The sequence below is a fragment of the Vigna umbellata genome, chromosome 7 (assembly GCF_029865625.1).
Source record: "Vigna umbellata cultivar VRB3 chromosome 7, Vumbellata_1.0, whole genome shotgun sequence".
Lineage (NCBI taxonomy): Eukaryota > Viridiplantae > Streptophyta > Magnoliopsida > Fabales > Fabaceae > Vigna > Vigna umbellata.
Genome location: NC_142171.1, coordinates 26956641 through 26978627, shown reverse-complemented (window position 1 = coordinate 26978627; position 21987 = coordinate 26956641). Strand labels below are relative to the sequence as shown.

At 30.9% G+C, this 21987-nt stretch overlaps 1 protein-coding gene and 2 pseudogenes across 1 annotated transcript; all 3 read right to left on the bottom strand.

Annotated features, from left to right (window-relative positions):
* Positions 1-323: 323 nt before the first annotated feature.
* On the bottom strand, positions 324-1883 carry LOC124840381 (putative UDP-rhamnose:rhamnosyltransferase 1). The gene has a single exon (XM_047316426.2). It carries the CDS (start codon positions 1796-1798, stop codon positions 512-514), a length of 1287 nt encoding a protein of 428 aa, XP_047172382.1. The 5' UTR covers positions 1799-1883; the 3' UTR covers positions 324-511.
* Positions 1884-7397: 5514 nt separating this feature from the next.
* LOC124840366 (putative UDP-rhamnose:rhamnosyltransferase 1 pseudogene) lies at positions 7398-9024 on the bottom strand (annotated as a pseudogene).
* Positions 9025-18566: 9542 nt separating this feature from the next.
* On the bottom strand, positions 18567-20231 carry LOC124840379 (putative UDP-rhamnose:rhamnosyltransferase 1 pseudogene; annotated as a pseudogene).
* Between the last annotated feature and the right edge of the window lie 1756 nt (positions 20232-21987).

The following is a 21987-nucleotide window of genomic DNA, read 5'->3' as shown; positions in this document are numbered from 1 at the left end:
AAGTTGTTTGTTTTAAATAAACTTAGTTAGCAGTAGTGTCAGATTGTTACGAAGTTGGTAAATATGGGATCATATCCTATATGTGGAGCCGACTTGTATTTTAGCTTTTGCACCTCTCTTGACGAGCCTCCCTTGGTGGCCTCGACACTGAGAACACGAGTAAGCACAAGAGCTTGTGTATTTTAGCTTTCATTTGTGTTAAAAAATCCTATATCAATTATATTTATAAATAAGTGTAATTTTCATTTTACAAAATCATTTCATGATATTAACACGAGATTAAATTTAAAATTCACGTCATAATACTGTTTTTCACACAAAGCTTAAAACTTAAGGATCAATTACATATAATAACAAATAACAAACAACCTTAAAACTTGTGCATCAATTACAAATAATAAACCACAACATAAATTTTGCATAGCTGATGACATAATAGAATAGCAGAAAGACTAATCCATAGCCGACTTGTATTTTAGCTTTTGAATGATATAATAGAATAGCAGAAAGACTAATCCTTTATGGTAGGCCTATGGATTTCCATATATTCAACAAACTCATCTGCATATTTTTGGTGAAGTTCTTTGTCCCCAAATATTTTACTTATTTCCTCTGCTTCATTTCTATAAGTTTTTTCCAACATCACTGATCTCAATGCATTGGCAACCGATTCCCTGGTGAACTTTCCATCACGCTCACTTCTCTGTACTTTGACACCTACCCTTTTCTCCTCCATAAGCCTAGCACTTACAAATTGACCAGCTTGGAAGGGCAACATAACAAGTGGACAACCAACTTGAAGACTCTCTATAACTGAACTCCAACCAGAGTGACTAAGGAATGCCCCAACAGACTTGTGTGCTAAAATCCTCATCTGCGGTGCCCATCTTCTCCACACCAAACCCTTTCCTGAGTTATTCACAACCAAATCCTGCAACTCAACCTTAGATGTGTTTTGCTTTTTAAGAACCCAAAAAAAGGGAAAACCAGACATTTCTATTCCCATACTAATTTCAGTAAAGTCTTCATCGCTTAGTGTCACTTCACTTCCAAAAGCTACATACATCACTGACGCTTCTTCCTGTTTGTCTAACCATTTAAGAATGCTATCCCAGTTTTCATCATTATTGTCTTCACTGAACTGTAGTGAAGGTGGCAATAAACCAATTGGAATCACTGGTTTACTATATATGCTTTCGAACAATTTGAGAGGCTCACCTTCAATCTCCACGCAGGTTCTTGTAGCAGTAACTTGAGCACCATTACAAGTTTCAAGGACTCGAAACAGGTCTGAAACCCCCGATTCATTTGTCTCGTAATGTTCTTCAAGGAAATCTGTGGTCTTTAGGAGAAAAAAATAGATAGCAGATGCACCAAAAATACAGAAAAAGATGTTTGAGATTCCTAGCTTAGAAGATATTGGCGGCAACCAATACGGTGCAAAGTCGTATATTATCCAATCTGGTTTGCATCTCTCCAGAAATTTGGCCAAAGGTTGTTGAAGACCATCAAAAGCCAGCTTCAGGTATGGAATGAGGTGATGAGGAATGTCCATTGTGGCCTCTGCATTTTCTGGGAGTTTGTCAACACGGGGCAGTGGCAGTTCTATCAGATCCACCAAAGGTTGCAAGTTTTCAGGCACTTTTGGTAGGCGATGGATATTTCTAGGTGTGGAAATGAAAGAAATTTTGTGACCCTTTTGAGCTATGAGTCTTGCAAGCTCAAAAAATGGACCAATGTGACCAAATGCTAGCCATGGAAACAGCACAACGTGAAGTTTCTCACGCTGCTCCGCCATGGATATGCTTGTGTTTAAGCATAAATTGTGGCTTCTTTATCTTGGGTTATCTGGATGGTTATTTATTCTTCTTTGTTGAGATTTGATTAAATTTGTTGTCTCCTGTATGTAACATCTTGCAATGAGTGACTCAAGGGCAACATCGGAACTTTTTTAAAATTACTAAATTTGATACCTACCATTCATTCATGACAACCTTTGTATTCATTAGTGTCTCTCTTGTGACCTTTCACTCAAAGAGGGACCGTTTTAAATTCATTGCCTTCATTATAACATTATTTCTATCTATAATAGTACCTCTTCTCACGTTTTTCGTACAAAAAAAAAAATTAAGTAAAGGAAGTCGGGACCAGTTGGACCATCCTTGTGTAAAAATCACACCTAATTACACAAATTTTGATAGTTATTCCTTTATCATAGTTTTGTTTTACTACCATACAAGTTTATAAGATTTGTTTCGGATTGTAGTGTCTAGAACAACTCCTTCACACTTTGTCACTTCACTTCATTCAAGTTGTCGCTCTTCATACAATATCTTACCATTTTTCTTCTTTAAAGTTCAAACCGAGTGGGTGGATACTTGTCAAAAGTACTCCGACGTTCAAGTTTTAATTATACCGATAAGTTAGCATAGTTAAGTATTAAATGTTCTATAAATGTAATCACATACCTCCTTACCTTACCTCTGTATTTATAAATTTCGGAGTGAGCTTTTGGTTAGGAGTGACTCAATTACGGTCCAATATCTCATAAGTATGTTTTACCTTACTGATCATGTTGAGTTTGTGGTATCATGGTATCATTAATATGTAAGGTACTGAACGGTTACCAATGAGGTTCGACCAATCGACCTACATTATTCTAGAGGTTCTAGAAAGTTGATTGACTGCTCACTTTTGAGAATGCATTGACCGAGCGGTCTATATGTTACACAGGCCCCCAAGCCTGAGCCGAGAATAATCGGTGAAAGGGTTTTGTGAATTATGGTTTGCATGAGCATTTGTTCGGGTAGTTTTTGAAAATATGACTGTTATTAGGCTGACGCAAGGCTGTTTTCATTTCTCGCGCTAGGAGGAAGTTAAAGAGTCGTTCAAATGGGCCCGTTGGATCGTGTTTGATCTAATGACGCGAGTTGGATAAGGGTCCACAATTTTTTGCCTATAAATATGGTGAGCCTTTCATGTTATTTTCATCTTCTCTAGCTTAATCTCACTTTTACTGTTCGACTTATTCTTCTTCAAGTAATAATGGCCACTGTGAACTTGTCTTCGTTCGAGGACTCTCCAAGGAGGGGTGAACAGGGTTATGAAGATGTTGCTTCATCCTTGGCGACATCAGAGTCTTCTTCCTCTTTTTCTGAGTCAACTAAGCGAGATGAGGGTTCAGTTGACAGTATGACCAGTGTAAATGAAAATAAGGTTGTGTAGAGTTGCCATCTAAACTTCATTTATGGCGAGGTGATAGTCAACGGCGCTGAGGAGGATGAGGGACATGGAGGGACCCTTCCAGTCATAGTAGACTATGACTGGGCATCGCATGATGTGAAAGAGTTCGTCACATGCTTTTAGACAAAGGCCTAATTACAATACTCGGTCGAGCGTAATTGTGTGTTCAAGTCGATAGAGTTCAACCCTTTATTTAACATAGTCGCGTGTAAAGGAAACAAATGAGTTTTCCACGGGAAGGGAGACAGTTATAATGACTTCTTCTTCGCCTAAGTGCACCTCTCCCACTAGATGTTCACTCGCCTTACGTTTAGCGAGTTTTAGAGAACTCAATGTCGCTCCATCCTAACTACACCCAAATGATTGGGCTTACATGCTAGCCTTCCTGGTCCTTTGTCAAGCCTTGGACCTTGTGCCCACTCCTGTAACTTTCCTACACTATTTCTGCACTCAGCCCGTCGATAAGCATGGTTAGGTATCTTTGACATCGGAACACGACAAGATATTCTTCGAGCTTTTTGCCTTATCCTTCAAGGGCTTTAAGGATAAGTTTTTTAAAGTGGATTTGTGCTTTTCTACGAGAATGGTCAATAAATTTTTCGTCTCTACTAGACCCAAAATCCCGCCTAGTTAACCTCTTGGTTGAGAGCATAGATGGCTCCGTCACTAGTACAAAACTCGCGTAGAACGTCGAATATTTTAGGCTGTTGACGGCAAATTCGCGAACGACGTCATATCAAGAGACATTAAATTGACGTTGGGTTTATAAAATTCGACGTTAAATTGACGTCGAATTTAAAAAATTCGACGTTAAATTAATGTCGAATTTTGTCAATATACGACGTTAACTTAAGGTCGAATTTTGTCAATATAGAATGTTAATTTAAAATAGATTTTTGTCAATATACGACGTTAACTTAACGTCGAATTTTGTCAATATATGACGTTAACTTAATGTCGAATTTTGTCAATATACGATGTTAATTTTTTTTGTTTTCTTTTAATTAATTGTGATCCTTTTTTACAACTCTAAGAGACCTGAAAGTAGAAAAATAATAAATTTTAGTTTTTGGTATTTTATAAAGCAAGAACTATGAATGTGTAGTGTAATATCATCAACAAACAACAATAACCAACAACAAACAAGTTTAATCAAACAAAAAAAATAACAAACAAGTTCAACCAAACAACAACTAACAAGTTGAACAAAAAAACAACAAACAAGTTCAACAAATAAGTTCTTCAAAACAAAAACAAAAACTAACATTCAAAAGGTGGGTTCGTCGGAATAAAGTGTCATCACCAGTGACAGAGAAAGCAAAATGCGCCTATGAAGGACAAGAACACGAAAGTAATTGGTCAAAACAAACGAAATCATACATAAAGTAATTAATTAATATGCATTTGTATCAAATGAAAGAAATATTACATGTGATGGTTGTCAAACTTCGTTCGAGAAAAGTTTGAGAGGAGAAGAGGGTTTCGCGCGCTAAGATAGAGTGAATGAATTTTCAATCTCCCGCTCAAATTTTTATTGCATTCACTAACCTTTTAACGTCTAAAGCTGAAGCATTCAACGTTTTATATCCTTTTACGTCGAATTACAATTTTAAACGACGTTTAATAATTGCATTTATTTACAAAAATGTCACCGATCATTTTTAGCATTGGCTATTCAGTGGTTGGACGTTGAATGCGTGACGTTATACACTGTTTTTGTACTAATGTGTCTGAGTTAGAGACGATCAATATTCTTGATGAACTCCCCATCACTCCCGTCCCGAAGACTTATCAATATTCTTGGATGGGAAGACCTTAATGTTAAGGTGTTCGGTATGGCGTTTCTTATTTATTTGTAGATGTTCAAATTGATTTTAAGTTACCTAAATTTTTTGTTTTCTTTTAGGTATCATTTCTTCCTGGAATCCAAAGAGAAACGTTTTCAAGGAGGTCGCCCAACAGGTTCAAGTTGGTCAGACTTCGCGACCAGCTGAAAAACCTCCGAAGGTTTCCTGGAGGGGTCCTAGCCCCTCCACACTAGTACAAAAACAGCGTATAACGTCAAACGTTCAACGTCCAACCATTGAATAGCCATTCTTAAAAATGATCGGTGGCATTTTTGTAAATAAATGCAATTATTAAACGTTGTTTAGAATTGTAATTCGACGTAAAATGATATAAAACGTCGAATGCCCCAACATTACGTCAAAATGTTAATGAATTCAATAAAAATTTGAGTGGAAGATTAAAAATTCATTCACTTTATCTTAGCGCGCAATACTCTTTTCTCTTCTCAAACTTTTCTCGAACAAAGTTTGACGACCATCACATCTAATCTTTCTTTCATTTGATACAAATGATTTTATGTATGATTTTCGTTTGTTTTGACTGATTATTTTCGTATTTTTGTCCTTCATAGGCACATTCTGCTTTCTTTGTCACTGGTAACGATACTTTATTCTGACGAACTCACATTTTGAAGGTTAATTTTCATTTTCATTTTGAAGAACTTATTTGTTGAACTTGTTTGTTGTTTTTTATTGAACTTGTTTGTTGTTTTTGGTTGAACATTTTTATTGTTGTTGTTTGATTGAACTTGTTGTCCTTGGTTATTGTTGTTGTTTGTTGTTGATACTGCATTCATAGTTCTAGCTTTATAAAATACCAAAAACTGAAATTTGTTTTTTTTTTACTTTTCAGGTCTCGTAGAGTTGTAAAAAAGGATCGCAATTAATTAAAAAAAATAAAATAAATTGATTAATATCGTATATTAACAAAATTTGACGTTAAGTGAATGTTGTATATTAACAAAATTTAACGTTAATTTAACGTCAAATTTTTTAAATTTAACGTCTTCTAATATGATGTCATTCACGAATTCGCCACTAAAAGCCCAAAATATTCAATATTGTACGTAATTTTTGTACTAGTGTTATAACACTTTATTTCTCAACGCTAACATGTTATTTTTATTTTTTATTTATAGACTACTCTAGAATGTGTTGAATCTATTTTCTTATATTCATGTGAGAAGTTGCTAGTGTGTTTTTTTTTTACAATTAATGGATTAAAACAAACGTTGAGAATTGAGATCTGACAATGATAAGGAGTACAAGCTGTATGTTTACAATTAATGGATTGAAAAGAAAACATTAATTATAGCTATATGTTTGCAAGTCTTGTTTTGTTACATTGTTGGAAGTATCACATCGATTAGATATAAGGGTAAATTATAATATATAAGTGCGATGCAAACCTCATTTTACAAGTTGGTTTTGTAGGATTGAGTTAGGCCTAAACTCATTTTCTAATATGGTATCAGAATCATGGTTAGAGTCTATCTAGTGATATTTGATGTTTGTTGTTTTTCTTGTATATAAACTTTGTACAATTATTTACTATTTGCTTTTTTTTTCCCTGTTGTTCTTTTGTACGGGCAATTATTATTATTTTTTTCCCGGTTGTGGTCTAGTGTAGCAGAACAAGGATGTGTCATTGCAAGTGGGCTGGGAAATCTTAAGATAAAGTCAAAAGGAGATTTATTATCATTTATACATTATTTAATGCCATGCTACCCATATCTGACTTAAAAAAGCTGAACATCTTTTTCTTTTCTTGATTGAAACTAGCTATTGTTTATAGGATCAGCTATTTGGATATCTATATTCAAAGTGATGGAATTGGAAAGCCTTACATGCTTTAGTTTCTTTGTTTTTTGGTCAGGAGACTAATATTATTATGTTATAGTATATATTATTGTTTACTGTTACAAATCAGTTCAATCAAATATATATTTTTAGTGGAAATCACACACACAAACCTTAAAACTTATGATCAATTACAACGAGGGGGCGGCAGAGTTCCTGGAGGAATTGGCGGCAGTAGCCGCAGGGGGCGGCAGTAGCCGCATGGGGCGGCAGAGACCGCGAAGGAGGTCAAGTTGGCCTCCACATTCAGAGAAAGGTTGCTGACAAGGAACTGCTATGCCAGCCATGCCTTAGCTTGCCACTTCATAACAAAGTTAACGGAGTTAACTGCATTTAATGGAGATCCTATTATTGAATCACATTTACCAAATTAAGGACCTAATTGATCAATTTCAAAATTAGAGGACCCAACTGAAACGAACCCCCAAATATAGGGACCTCCAAACCTATTAAACCTTACATATAATAACAAATAACCTTCAAACTTATGCATCAATTACAAATAATAACCAACAAAATAAATTTTGCATAGCTGATGACATATTACAAGAAAAAACACAACACCAAAGGACTTGTTCTTCCAACAAGTGATTGTCCTCATTGATGAAACAAATTTAAATCTGAGATGCCATGGACTGAGATTACTGAGAGACAAAGAGAAATAACACAACACAGAGTGATATATTTTGAATGATGTAATCGAATGACAGAAAGACTAATCCTTTATGGCAGGCCTATGGATTTCCATATGTTCCACAAACTCATCTATATATTTTTGGTGCAGTTCTTTGTCCCCAAATATCTTACTCATCTCCTCTGCTTCACTTCTATAAGTTTTTCCCAACATCACCGATCTTAATGCATTGGCCAATGATTCCCTGGTCAACTTCCCATCATCTTCACTTCTCTCTACTTTGACCCCTACCCTTTTCTCTTCCATATTCCTAGCAACTATAAATTGTTCATTTTGGAATGGCAACATAACAAGTGGACAACCAACTTGCAGACTCTCTATAACTGAACTCCAACCACAGTGAGTCAGGAATCCCCCAACAGACTTGTGTGCTAAAATCCTCATCTGTGGTGCCCATCTTCTCCACACCAATCCCTTTCCTGAGTTATTATTCACAAGCGAATCCTGCAACTCAACGTTAGAGCTGTTTTGCTTTTTAAGAACCCAGAAAAAGGGAAAACCAGACATTTCTATTCCCTTAGTAATTTCAGTAAAGTCTTCATCGCTTAGTGTCACTTCACTTCCAAAAGCTACATACATCACTGACCCTTCTTCCTGTTTGTCTAACCAATTAAGTATGGTATCCAAGTTTTCATCATTCCTGTCTTCACTGAACTGTAATGAAGGTGGCAATAACCCAACTGGAATCACCGGTTTACTATACATACTTTTACAAACTTTGAGAGCCTCACCTTCAATCTCCATGCAACTTCTTGAAGCAATAACTTGAGCAGCATCAGAAATTGTAAGGACTCGAAACACGTCAGAAACCCCCGATTCATTTGACTCATTATGCTCTTCAGGAATATCTTTGCTCCACGAAGACTCACTGCCACTGGTTGTTCTTCTAATAGACTCAAAAAAAGTAGTCATACCAGATGCACTAAAAATACCGAATAAGATGCTTGAGATTCCTAGCTTAGAAGTTGTTGGCGGCAACCAATACGGTGCAAAGTCGTATATTATCCAATGGGGTTTGCATCTCTCCAGAAACTTGGCCAAAGGTTGTTGAAGACCATCAAAAGCCAGCTTCAGGTATGGAATGAGGTGATGAGGAATGTCCATCGTGGCCTCTGCATTTTCTGGGAGTTTGTCAACACGGGGCAGTGGCAGTTCTATCAGATCCACCAAAGGTTGCAAGTTTTCGGGCACTTTTGGTAGGCGATGGATATTTCTAGGTGTGGAAATGAAAGAAATTTTGTGACCCTTTTGAGCTATGAGTTTTGCAAGCTCAAAAAATGGACCAATGTGACCAAATGCTAGCCATGGAAACACCACGATGTGAAGCTTCTCGCGCTGCTCCGCCATGGATATGCTTTGTGTTTAAGCACGAACTTGTGATTCTTTATCATGAATCGTTATTTATTTTCCAATATATAGAAAATATCAACTTTAAATGGGACCATTTTGGATCACTTCATTGTAAGTTTTTTTTTTTTTAAAATATTTACTTCGTCCCCAAAATAAAAACATTAGATCATAAAAAATTTGTGAATAAGATCCACAGATAAATAATAAGTTTAACAAATCATAAAAAAAAAACTGAACAAAAGAAATAAAAAAGCTAAATAAGAAAGAAAAAAAATTAAACAGCAGAAGAGAGAAGAAAAAAAAGTACAATCACATGGATTTAACATAGTTAGTATCAACTTAACTGAAATGATCTTGTTTATATACTTTTTATATCATATACTGAAATGATAATAATCGTGACACGTGGTCCTTGAAATCCATCATATATGATCCCCATAGGTTAAAATGCTAAAAAAAAATTGAAAAGTGGACAATATAAAACTACAAAATAGTTAAATTATATAAAAAATATATAAAAGTACGCTCTCTAAATATATAAAATTAAAGAAAAACAAATATAAATAATAAATAATCATGAATAGATTATGCTAAGCAATATAAAGAATACACCCCGTAAAAATATAATTTATTGGTAGACTCATCCAATATGGAGTCTTCATATTTAACACATTCGTATTTCAAAACCTTATTTATTATGTTTCTCTTCAAATGACAATATGTAGATAGTTTAATAATTAATTTAGTTGGAAAGAAAATTACATGAAATAAATTAAAAGAAATTTGTTTCTCTAATTTTTAATTTATTTTTAGTTTATTTATTCAACTATTTATTTATTATTTTATATCATATTTTAATTTTTATTACTGTTATATTAGTATTATCACGTTCTTATATTATTATTAAATATTATACTGTTGAACTCTTTAGCTTCTAGATTTTGTTTCTATTTTAAATACAAAAATTCTCAAATATTAGAAATATGTAAAACTTGTTTACGAACATTAAAATGGTCTATTAAAAACGTATCATTTTTTTTTACAATTATTTTACATTTTGAATTTTCAATTCAAATTTTGTTACTATATTTTTATAGTTTCTTTTGTGTGATTTCGAATTTCAAATTTAAACATTATTATCATATGTTTCAAATTTCAAAATTTGATGATATGAATCTTACTTTAAAAAAAATCAAAATTAAAATCCTTAGTTATTTTTAGATCTTTAAAAGTTTGAAAATTTTATAATTTTCACTGTTTTTTTTTAATATTACACTTATGTATGTTATCAAAGTTATCTTTTAAATTATTATTTAAATTTAACATAAATGTATTATAATTTTAAATTAAGTATTATTTCTTATATTTTATTATTTAGTTTATTAACATGTCATTATTAATTTATTTATTTATGTTTTTATGTCATATTTTATTTTTATTATTATTATATTAGGATTATTAAGTTATTATTATTATTATTGTTATATTATTATTATTATTATTATTATTATTATTATTATTATTATTATTATTATCATGTATCACAATGTATTATTATATTATTAGGAATCATCAAAGCTTTATTTTGTTTCATCTTAAATGTGAAGTCTTCACAAATGTTAGAATAAATGAAAGGTGTTCGGAGATATTTAATTGGTCTATTAAAAATGTTCGGAGATTATAATTAATATATTAGTAATATTATTTCGTTATATTGTGTTTATAATTAGTAGTTATATCAAAACTTTATACATCATATACAGCTAATCGAAAGAAAGTATAGTGTATTAATATAAAGTGGAATGGCTACGGTTACTGTAGAATTGGTAAACAATTAATGGGTTGGGAGTTTGCATCAATGTAATTAGGTGTTTCTTTCTGCACCCATCAAATTTTTTACTGCACCCCATCATAGGTTTCCAGAAATTTTGATCTGAAATAAGGATGGGATGAGTGGCTTCAGAAAATATATTTCCAGATTATTGTTGCATTTGAAATTTCCTGTCATAAAGATTTAATTATTTGGTCCTGTCATGTTTCATTAAATGCACCCCAAAGTCACCTGTTTGCTCTCATAAATGCTCCAATGTAATAGTACTTTTATTGAACTGTTATAATATAAAACAACCAGAAAATATTCCGCAATAGAAAGTGTCTCAAAATGAACAAATGAACAATTTCAATATCCAGTATTTCTAGAGATGAACAACAACGTATATAAACAAAAGTTTTTCACGTCATCCGTGGCTATGCAGAACCTGATATGAAGAGGGAAAGGTAAATCAACAATTGTCAGAGAGAATAGGAAATAACAGAGTAACAGATAGGTTCATACCACACACACGTTCTCTCACTGCACAAAGTCCTTCAATAAAATATTCTTCCTTCGTTTCCTCACGCTTTTCCTCATGACCTTATCTTGCATATCATTAGCCATGTGTATTTTCTGCCTAACAACTTTTTCTTCCTTATCTCTCTTGAGTATTTTTTATGCATGTTACAATGGTATCTAACTTTGGTTGAAATCTTTGCTTCAAATGGTTTGGAGTATTAAAAACACAACAAAACCAAACTTGACAATATTTTGATCAATTCTATATTCCTAGTTTGAATATAAAAGGAAATAAGTTTTGGAAGGTGATTTACGTGGCTGGGATTATCTGAAATCTGTTGTTGATTCTTGTGAAAAAGATTATTTATGGGAGTTTGTTGGACCTTAGTTCTTTTGCAAATTTATTGTATGTTAGATATAGAATATTAAATCTATCTTGATGGGAGATGACCGTAGGATACTATTATATAATTAATTTTTTTTTTAATATTTTAGGTTTGTAAAGACATAAGATGAATCTCATTTGTTATTTGTTTACTAGAGGGTTTGACGGTTAGTTTGTGGATTTTGTGTGTTCAAAAAGAAATATATTTGTTATTTGTTTACTAGAGGGTTTGACGGTTAGTCTGAGGATTTTGTATGTTCAAAAAGAAATATAGTATTCATAAATTCAATTTCACATCTCTTTTGTTTTTATTGGTATTGTACATGGGTTGAAGCATCTTTAATATCTCATTCTTTTATTTATATATTCACTATTAGAATTTTTTATATTTCCCAGAGATTGTCTGTAGATTTCTTAAAAAAATTTACAAGAAAAGTGTTTTGTGCAATATTTCCTAAGAATTTTGATTGGTAGATAATTCCTTCGTGAATAATTAACTACGGTGAAAATTAAAATTTCGCAGATAATTTCTAACAAAGTTTTCTTTGAGAAATATCCGCAAGAAATTTTCATGCAAAAGAAATTCATAACATTTTTTCCTAAAAAATCAATTAAAAAATAACAGGTAAATTTTCTTACAAATGTAAATTTTATTATAAATTTGAAATTTACAAGTAATTTTCTTGCAAATTCAAATTCGGAAGTAATTTCTTGCGGAAAAAATTCGCAACTGTTTTTTCCTACGAAATTGAGTTTGTAAGTATATTTTTCTACAAATATTTTTGCAAGAAAATGTGCTTTTTATAAATTTTAAAAATTATATAATTACTTTTAGTCTGTATATTTTTTTAATGTAATTTTATGTAATTTGAAATTCTATATATGTTGATATATTTTATATTTTACATTTTAATTAAATGAACTTTTTTTTAGTTTTAGTTTGACAATATATTTATACAAGATCTCAATTTCAAAGCAGATAAAAATATATTAGAACCTTTAGGGTGTAATTGAATATCATGGTTTAAAACTTCATGTATAACAAATTGGAGTAGCTACAATAGTATAAGAAGTAAAAGAAGTCATAATTCAAAGAATATTCTTAAGGAACTTTTTCTATCCTAATCAATATTAAAAACCCATGGTAATTTTGTTGTTCATTTCTTCTTGTACTTTCATAATTTTATCCTTCATCTCATGGCATGAAATGACCAATTTGTCCTTACCTTCTTCATTTTATCTTCTAACACTACTGGGACACCCTCCTTTCAAGTTTGGGAAAAACAGTACAAATAAATCCTTAAATAAAAATTAATTTTAGAGATGAAAAATATTAGTCACGATAATAATGATTTAGATACTAATTTATAAATTAAATATTATTGGTATTTTTCAAATTATCTTTATTATAAATAAAAAGATATAATTGGTTTGTGAATTGATCTATCATAGTTTTAGCTACTAAAGGTAGAGATGTCAAAACGGTATCCGGTTTGGTCCACCACGGGTTGATCACTTAGTAAGTCAACCCAACCCGATTCGATCCACCACAAGTTGATGGGTTAAACGGGTTGACTCACTGATTTATTTGATTATAAGTTTTTTTTAAAATAAAAAAATTATTTTCTTTTAATTCAAATATAAATTAGTATCACTCTAAAAAAATGTTAAACTCCAAAGACAATTAAAAAAAAGTTATCATACAATCCAAGCGTAATCCAAAAACATGTACAAAAGCGAACAAATAAGTTTTTAATATTGTTAATTTTTGTCTTACTTGTCCATTTATAATATTAGAGTCTTAAATAGATAAATCTATAATATTTTTTTCACTTGAAACATCTTCTTCTTTATCACTATCTACAATATAATAAAAAAATAATAATATTGAAACACAAAATAATAAATAATTAAATTAAATTAGGTGGGTTCCCGGTGAGCCGAGTTGAAAACTAATCCGCATAAAAAAATTATAATTTTTTCAAACCCAACTTGACTCAAACTCGTGGTGAGTCGGATTACTTCCGGATTACAACCCATTTTGACAGCAATAATCAAAGAAATTAGTGTCTAAACTAGTCTTTAATATATATATATATATATATATATATATATATATATATATATAGGTATATATATATATATATATATATATATTTATATATATAGATGTATATATATCTATATATATATATATGATATATTTTGGTTCTTCAATTTAAAAAATGAATGAATTTAGTCTTTTTAATTCAAATGTTTTAACTATTTTTTTGTGTTTTTTTATGTATTAAAGGAATTTCGAGAATAATATTTTAGCTATAATATGCCAAAGTAAATAACTCAAACGCCAAAAAAAAATGTCACTTGACACCTTATACGTGTCTGGACTTTACAACACTCCATTTCTCAATGTAGCAAGTTATTTTTATTTTTTATCTATTGATGCTCTGGAATGTGTTGGATCTATTTTCTTAAATTCAATTATGAAGTTGTTGCTGTTTTTTTTTTATTTTGGAATGCAATGGATTGAAACAAGAATTGAGATCTAACAACAGCAAGGAGTAGACCTCCAATCAATTTAATTGATTTTGTGAAGAAGTAGGGATTGGGCATAATCTCATTGCTCTGTACACTAAAAAAATTGAGTCAGCGAGAGAAAGTATTTGTTTCTCAAAAGAAGTATGTTAAGGAATTTCAAAAATCAAAATGGATGAATGCAAGAGAGTAGATAATCTAATGTGTAAAAAGGAGAGCCGAGAAAAAAAAGATGAAGTTGAATGAAACTTTCTATAGAAATATAGTTTATAGGTTAATATACTGAACAACTACTATATTTGATAACTTATATTCAGTAAGTCAATTAGATTTACCAATTGTGCAAAAACACATATTCTTGTCGCTAAAAGAGTCCTAAAGTATATGTGAAAGATGTAGAAAAAAATTTGGCCAAGTGCCTTAACCAAGAGGGGGTGAATTGGTTCCCTTCATAAAAATATGTTTTTGAAATTTTTTTTTGAAATCTTTTGATATTTATTGGAATGCAATTATAATAAAGAATGAAAACAATGTAAAAGTGTAGGGAAAGAAAGATTCACAAAGTTGTTTATACTGGTTCAGTCACTGTCTACGTTCAATCTTCTTTCAATCAACCTTAGATTGAAAGGATTCCATTATATTAATTGAGTTCTTACAAAGCAAGACTTACAGAGAACAATCCTCTCAATGTAATCTGCTTCTGAACTCCAAATCAACTATAGCAATCTAGAAAGAACAACCTCTTTCTGTCACCCTTAGAGATACCCTACTCTAAGTCAAAGAACTTCACCAAGTCCTCTTCCGGTCCACAACAACAGGGATACAATCAGCCTTAATTGTAGATAACTCTGATATGGAAAGATACACCTATGTAGATATGATCAACTTATGACAACACTTCAATTCTTCAAGAATCTTTGACAATTTCTTCCAAATGTGGTAATCTTGATTCTTGGAGAGTTTCAGGATGCTCCTATAATAAGATATCAACAAAAGAATCAAATATTAAAGAGACGAATCATAAAATTGTTGAATACAGTGAGCAATGTGTCTATTTATAGATTTTCTCAACTCTAATGTATTTTAATCGATTTTTCAATTAATGTAATTGGTTAAGGAATTCCTTCAGCATTAACAGATTTACATTTCACAACATTTAACAAATTAAGAAGAGCATGTAATTGATTAATAAAAACATACAAGTCACAACATTTAAAAATATGACCGTTATGAAAGTTATGGCTATTCATGAAAAGATTTTCATACAAAACGCATTTTAGCCAATTAGAATTAATTTAATCAGTTGAGTTCCATAGTTAAGCATTTTGAAAACTTTTTTCATTCAAAAACACCTCAATGGACTCAGTAAACATGTGCAGGCATAACCATGAGTTTTAATTTATTATACTCATAATGTAATCGGTTAAAACTTGATGTCTTACCACTCTTAAGCATATACTAAGATTTGATGAATTTTACTGAATATTCAAACAGTGTAATCGATTAATTCATACAGATATGCAATGTGCAAAGAATTTTAAGCAATGATTCATTTGTAAACAAGGAATACACATCACATATAGTTCAAACACATACACATATATAATCAAGCAACATTTTTGTCATATTCTTATGCAAGAAACTATTAAATATTTATGTTGTCATCATAAAAACTCATATGTGAGATATGGGTTTAGCTACATGCCTCCCCTATCAACAAAAGGGATACTAAATTTTGGAATCAAATTTTGCAAAAAGTCAAAATTATGTATTGTAAGGATATTCTGACATTGATTGATAAGGTTCTCATGATGAACTAAAGAACACTTCGGACTACTGTTTCTTATTCGGATCATGAGCATTGACATGGTGTTGCAAAAAATACAATATGATGGCTCAATTTACAATAAAATATGAATTCACTACAAGTAGTACTAGTGTGAATTAAGCTTTATGGTTAATAAAAGTGTTAGTAGATTTGAATATGAAGCAAGAGAGATGCACTGAAGTTGTAGTTGATAATCAATCTGCTATTTCTATTTCAAACAACTCTATGAAAAAACCAAACACTTCAATGCAAAAGGAAGGAATAATCAACTCTACTTTTTGCAAGCTTATATATTTACTAACAATAAAATTTGTCTTCGTTAAAGTTTTATCAAAAAGAAGTTTTAGGTTTTTGTTAGAGTTTGTAGCAACCAAAACAAAGAGAGTATTAAAGTTGTACTGTCGTTTCATCATTCATGCTAAAATATTTTAGTTGTTTTATTTTTTTTATTTAATTAAAGTTGTTTAACTGTTTTAAATAAACTTAGTTAGAGATTGTTAGAAAATTGGTAAATATGGGATCATATCCTATACGTAGAGCCTATCTTCTTGTTTTTTATATCGAGTTTTAGTTATATTTAAAGTCCGGTTCAATAAAAATACAAATTTCATACAACAGTTTTTTTCTTATTTACTTACTTATTTATTTTTTCATTTATGTTCAAAGTGGAGCACGTATTTTAGCTTTTCGCACCTCTGTTGACGAGCCTCTCTTGGAGTTTCACACAAGTGGCCAACAAATCTTTTGAATGCCCCAATTTCCTTCTTAGCCGTTGTAAAGGAAAATATTATTATTTTTTTTCCTGATTATTATTTCCTTTGTTTTTCCCGGTTGTTATATATAGCAGATTGTGCAATGGTTTACTATTTTTGTTTTCAAAGTTATACATTAGTTGATAAAAGCGATGTTCAAATTCTCTGTTGGATTTTCATTTTAAATATTTTAATTTTCATAGGTTACAACTTTTTCTAGATATATTTTAAAATATTAAATTTAGTTTATGATGAATGAGTGCTTCTCCCTATACTTCACCTGCATCTTCCAACTGACAGTTATACCTTTCATCTAATAAAATATAACAAAAGTGTAATAATGGTTTAATTAAAAATCACAAAAAGATAATAAATTAAATTTAAATTAATAAACTAATAAAAAACCAAAAAAAAGTACAACAAATAATTAAATAATAAGTCATATTGAAAAATAAAATATTAATAAATAATTATAGATTAAAAAATTAACAAACAAATTTAAATTTGGAAATTAAAAAAAAAATCAACTACATTAAAAATAATATTTAAATAAATATCAAATATAAAAAATGCAAATTAAAAAATATTAAATATTTAAATAAACTAATAAAAAAATAAAAACAAATCAAATTAAAAAAACATTAAATATAGTAAATCAAAACAAATAAATAATTAAAGAAAGAGCACATTTCCAAATTCAAAAAATTTCTTCACCGCAGTTTCAATTCCAAATTAGCTATACTTTGAAGTGCGGCTATCGCAGTTCTAGTTGCGGCATGGTACAAACCGCGCTTCCAAATGTGGTGCAATGTGAATCGCACTTCCCACTGCGTTTACGGTGGACGTTCAACCGCACTTCAAATGCTCTGCAACCGCTCTTTCGCTGGGGTGCTTTCAATCACTATGCTTTCACTCTACCTTCCTCTCATCTGACCTACAAATGCATTTAATCCAGACCTTCGACCTATCCAATCCAGAAATGTATCCAACTCAGTACCAGCGCCTCTCAACCACTACGATTGAGGCCTCGACCTTCATCTTATTCAACCAAGAAATGATCTAATCCAAAAATGCATCCCAACACATACAAATACCACATACAAACAGTCGTAAAAAGATTTTTTTTGGTTATATGATTCTGACATGAACACAGTTCAAAATAATAGAAAAATAGAAAAATACAGGAGATCGGTAAATTATAGAGGGAGAAACACTCATGATGAATACATTCTAGAAGCATAACAGAATAACAGAGAGAAACACAAATAAAACAAGACATTGCTCCATTTCCAACACAAGTCCCCACGTAAGGAAAATGATTAAACAAAATGACCCAACAAAAATATTACTAAATTGTAGATGAGAAATAGCACTGCAAACATGTGGTCTAGTGTAGCACAACAAGGATGTGTCATTGCAAGTGGGCTGGGAAATCTGAAGATAAAGTCAAAAGGAGATTTATTATGATTTATACATTATTTAATGCCATGCTACCCATATCTGACTTAAAAAAGCTGAATATCTTTTTTTTTCTTGATTGAAACTAGCTATTGTTGTTTATAGGATCAGCTATTTGGATATCTATATTCAAAGTGATGGAATTGGAAAGCCTTACATGCTTTAGTTTCTTTGTTTTTTGGTCAGGAGACTAACATTATTATGTTATAGTATATATTATTGTTTACTGTTACAAATCAGTTCAATCAAATATATATTTTTAGTGGAAATGACACACAAACCTTAAAACTTATGATCAATTACATATAATAACAAATAGCCTTCAAACTTATGCATCAATTACAAATAATAACCCACAACATAAATTTTGCATAGCTGATGACATATTACAAGAAAAAACACAACACCAAAGGACTTGTTCTTCCAACAAGTGATTGTCCTCATTGATGAAACAAATTTAAATCTGAGATGCCATGGACTGAGATTACTGAGATACAAAGAGAAATAACACAACACAGAGTGATATATTTTGAATGATGTAATCGAATGACAGAAAGACTAATCCTTTATGGCAGGCCTATGGATTTCCATATGTTCCACAAACTCATCTATATATTTTTGGTGCAGTTCTTTGTCCCCAAATATCTTACTCATCTCCTCTGCTTCACTTCTATAAGTTTTTTCCAACATCACCGATCTTAATGCATTGGCCAATGATTCCCTGGTGAACTTCCCATCATCTTCACTTCTCTCTACTTTGACCCCTACCCTTTTCTCTTCCATATTCCTAGCAACTATAAATTGTTCATTTTGGAATGGCAACATAACAAGTGGACAACCAACTTGAAGACTCTCTATAACTGAACTCCAACCACAGTGAGTCAGGAATCCCCCAACAGACTTGTGTGCTAAAATCCTCATCTGTGGTGCCCATCTTCTCCACACCAATCCCTTTCCTGAGTTATTCACAAGCGAATCCTGCAACTCAACGTTAGAGCTGTTTTGACTTTTAAGAACCCAGAAAAAGGGAAAACCAGACATTTCTATTCCCTTAGTAATTTCAGTAAAGTCTTCATCGCTTAGTGTCACTTCACTTCCAAAAGCTACATACATCACTGACCCTTCTTCCTGTTTGTCTAACCATTTAAGTATGGTATCCCAGTTTTCATCATTCCTGTCTTCACTGAACTGTAATGAAGGTGGCAATAACCCAACTGGAATCACCGGTTTACTATACATACTTCTACAAACTTTGAGAGCCTCACCTTCAATCTCCATGCAACTTCTTGAAGCAATAACTTGAGCAGCATCAGAAATTGTAAGGACTCGAAACACGTCAGAAACCCCCGATTCATTTGACTCATTATGCTCTTCAGGAATATCTTTGCTCCACGAAGACTCACTGCCACTGGTTGTTCTTCTAATAGACTCTAAAAAAGTAGTCATACCAGATGCACTAAAAACAGAGAATGAGATGCATGGGATTCCTAGCTTAGAAGTTGTTGGCGGCAACCAATACGGTGCAAAGTCGTATATTATCCAATCTGGTTTGCATCTCTCCAGAAACTTGGCCAAAGGTTGTTCAAGACCATCAAAAGCCAGCTTCAGGTATGGAATGAGGTGATGAGGAATGTCCATTGTGGCCTCTGCATTTTCTGGCAGTTTGTCAACACGGGGCAGTGGCAGTTCTATCAGATCCACCAAAGGTTGCAAGTTTTCAGGCACTTTTGGTAGGCGATGGATATTTCTAGGTGTGGAAATGAAAGAAATTTTGTGACCCTTTTGAGCTATGAGTTTTGCAAGCTCAAAAAATGGACCAATGTGACCAAATGCTAGCCATGGAAACACCACGATGTGAAGCTTCTCGCGCTGCTCCGCCATGGATATGCTTTGTGATTAAGCTTGAACCTGTGGTTCTTTATCATGAATCGTTGTTTATTCACCCATATATAGAAAATATCAACTTCAAATGGGACCAACTTTTCTTTGTAAGGTTTTTTTCTTTTCTTTTTTTCTGTTCATTGGGGCCTCTCTTGTCAAGTTTCGCACAGGACTACAATTAGAGATAACAATCTTACGTAATAGTGACACGTGGTCCTTGAAATCCATCATATATGATCCCCATAGGTTAAAATGCTAAAAAAAAATTGAAAAGTGGACAATATAAAACTACAAAATAATTAAATTATATAAAAAATATATAAAAGTACGCTCTCTAAATATATAAAATTAAAGAAAAACAAATATAAATAATAAATAATTTATAATCACGAATACATTATGCTAAACAATATAAAGAATACACCCCTAAAAATATAATTTATTGGTAGACTCATCCAATATGGAGTCTTCATATTTAACACATTCCTATTTCAAAACCTTATTTATTATGTTTCTCTTCAAATGACAATATGTAGATAGTTTAATAGTTAATTTAGTTGGAAAGAAAATTACACGAAATAAATTAAAAGAAATTTGTTTCTCTAATTTTTAATTTATTTTTAGTTTATTTATTCAACTATTTATTTATTTATTATTTTATATCATATTTTAATTTTTATTACTGTTATATTAGTATTATCACGTTCTTATATTATTATTAAATATTATACTGTTGAGCTCTTTAGCTTCTAGATTTTGTTTCTATTTTAAATACAAAAATTCTCAAATATTAGAAATATGTAAAACTTGTTTACGAACATTAAAATGGTCTATTAAAAACGTATCATTTTTTTTACAATTATTTTAAATTTTGAATTTTCAATTCAAATTTTGTTACTATATTTTTATAGTTTCTTTTGTGTGATTTCGAATTTCAAATTTAAACTTTATTATCATATGTTTCAAATTTCAAAATTTGATGATATGAATCTTACTTTCAAAAAAAATATCACAATTAAAATCCTTAATTATTTTTAGATCTTTAAAAGTTTGTAAAATTTATAATTTTCACTGTTTTTTTTATTATTACACTTATGTATGTTATCAAAGTTATCTTTTAAATTATTATTTAAATTTAACATAAATGTATTATAATTTTAAATTAAGTATTATTTTTTATATTTTATTATTTAGTTTATTAACATGTCATTATTCATTTTTTTACGTCATATTTTATTATTATTATTATTATTATATTAGGATTATTAAGTTGTTGTTATTATTATTATTATTATTATTATTATTATTATTATGTATTACAATGTATTATTATATTATTAGTAATCATCAAAGCTTTATTTTGTTTCATCTTAAATGTGAAGTCTTCACAAATGTTAGAAATAAATGAAAGGTGTTCGGAGATATTTAATTGGTTTATTAAAAATGTTCGGAGATTATTATTAATATATTAGTAATATTATTTCATTATATTGTGTTTAAGCATGAACATGTGGCTTCTTTATTTTTGGTTATCATGAATAGTTATTTATTCTCCAGTTTGAATATTTACTATTGATGGTAACCTTTTTTATATTTTATTTATTATGGTCATTAGTGTCTCTCTTGTCAAGTTTCACACATGGGTACCAACCTCTTTTTGACAATAATTGAAGGTAATTAATGTTTTGGACCTAAAATTTTCTAAATTATTTATGTTCTAATAAAATCATTATCACATTTTTTTGTTACCAATTTACTTGGTAAGAGTACTCCATAATAGAAGTAAATAATGAGTAAACCCATAGAAGAGATTAAAAAAATA

Bases quoted from the DNA above. Each gene is read 5' to 3' on its own strand.
- LOC124840381 (XM_047316426.2), bottom strand. From the start codon at position 1,798: ATGGCGGAGCAGCGTGAGAAACTTCACGTTGTGCTGTTTCCATGGCTA.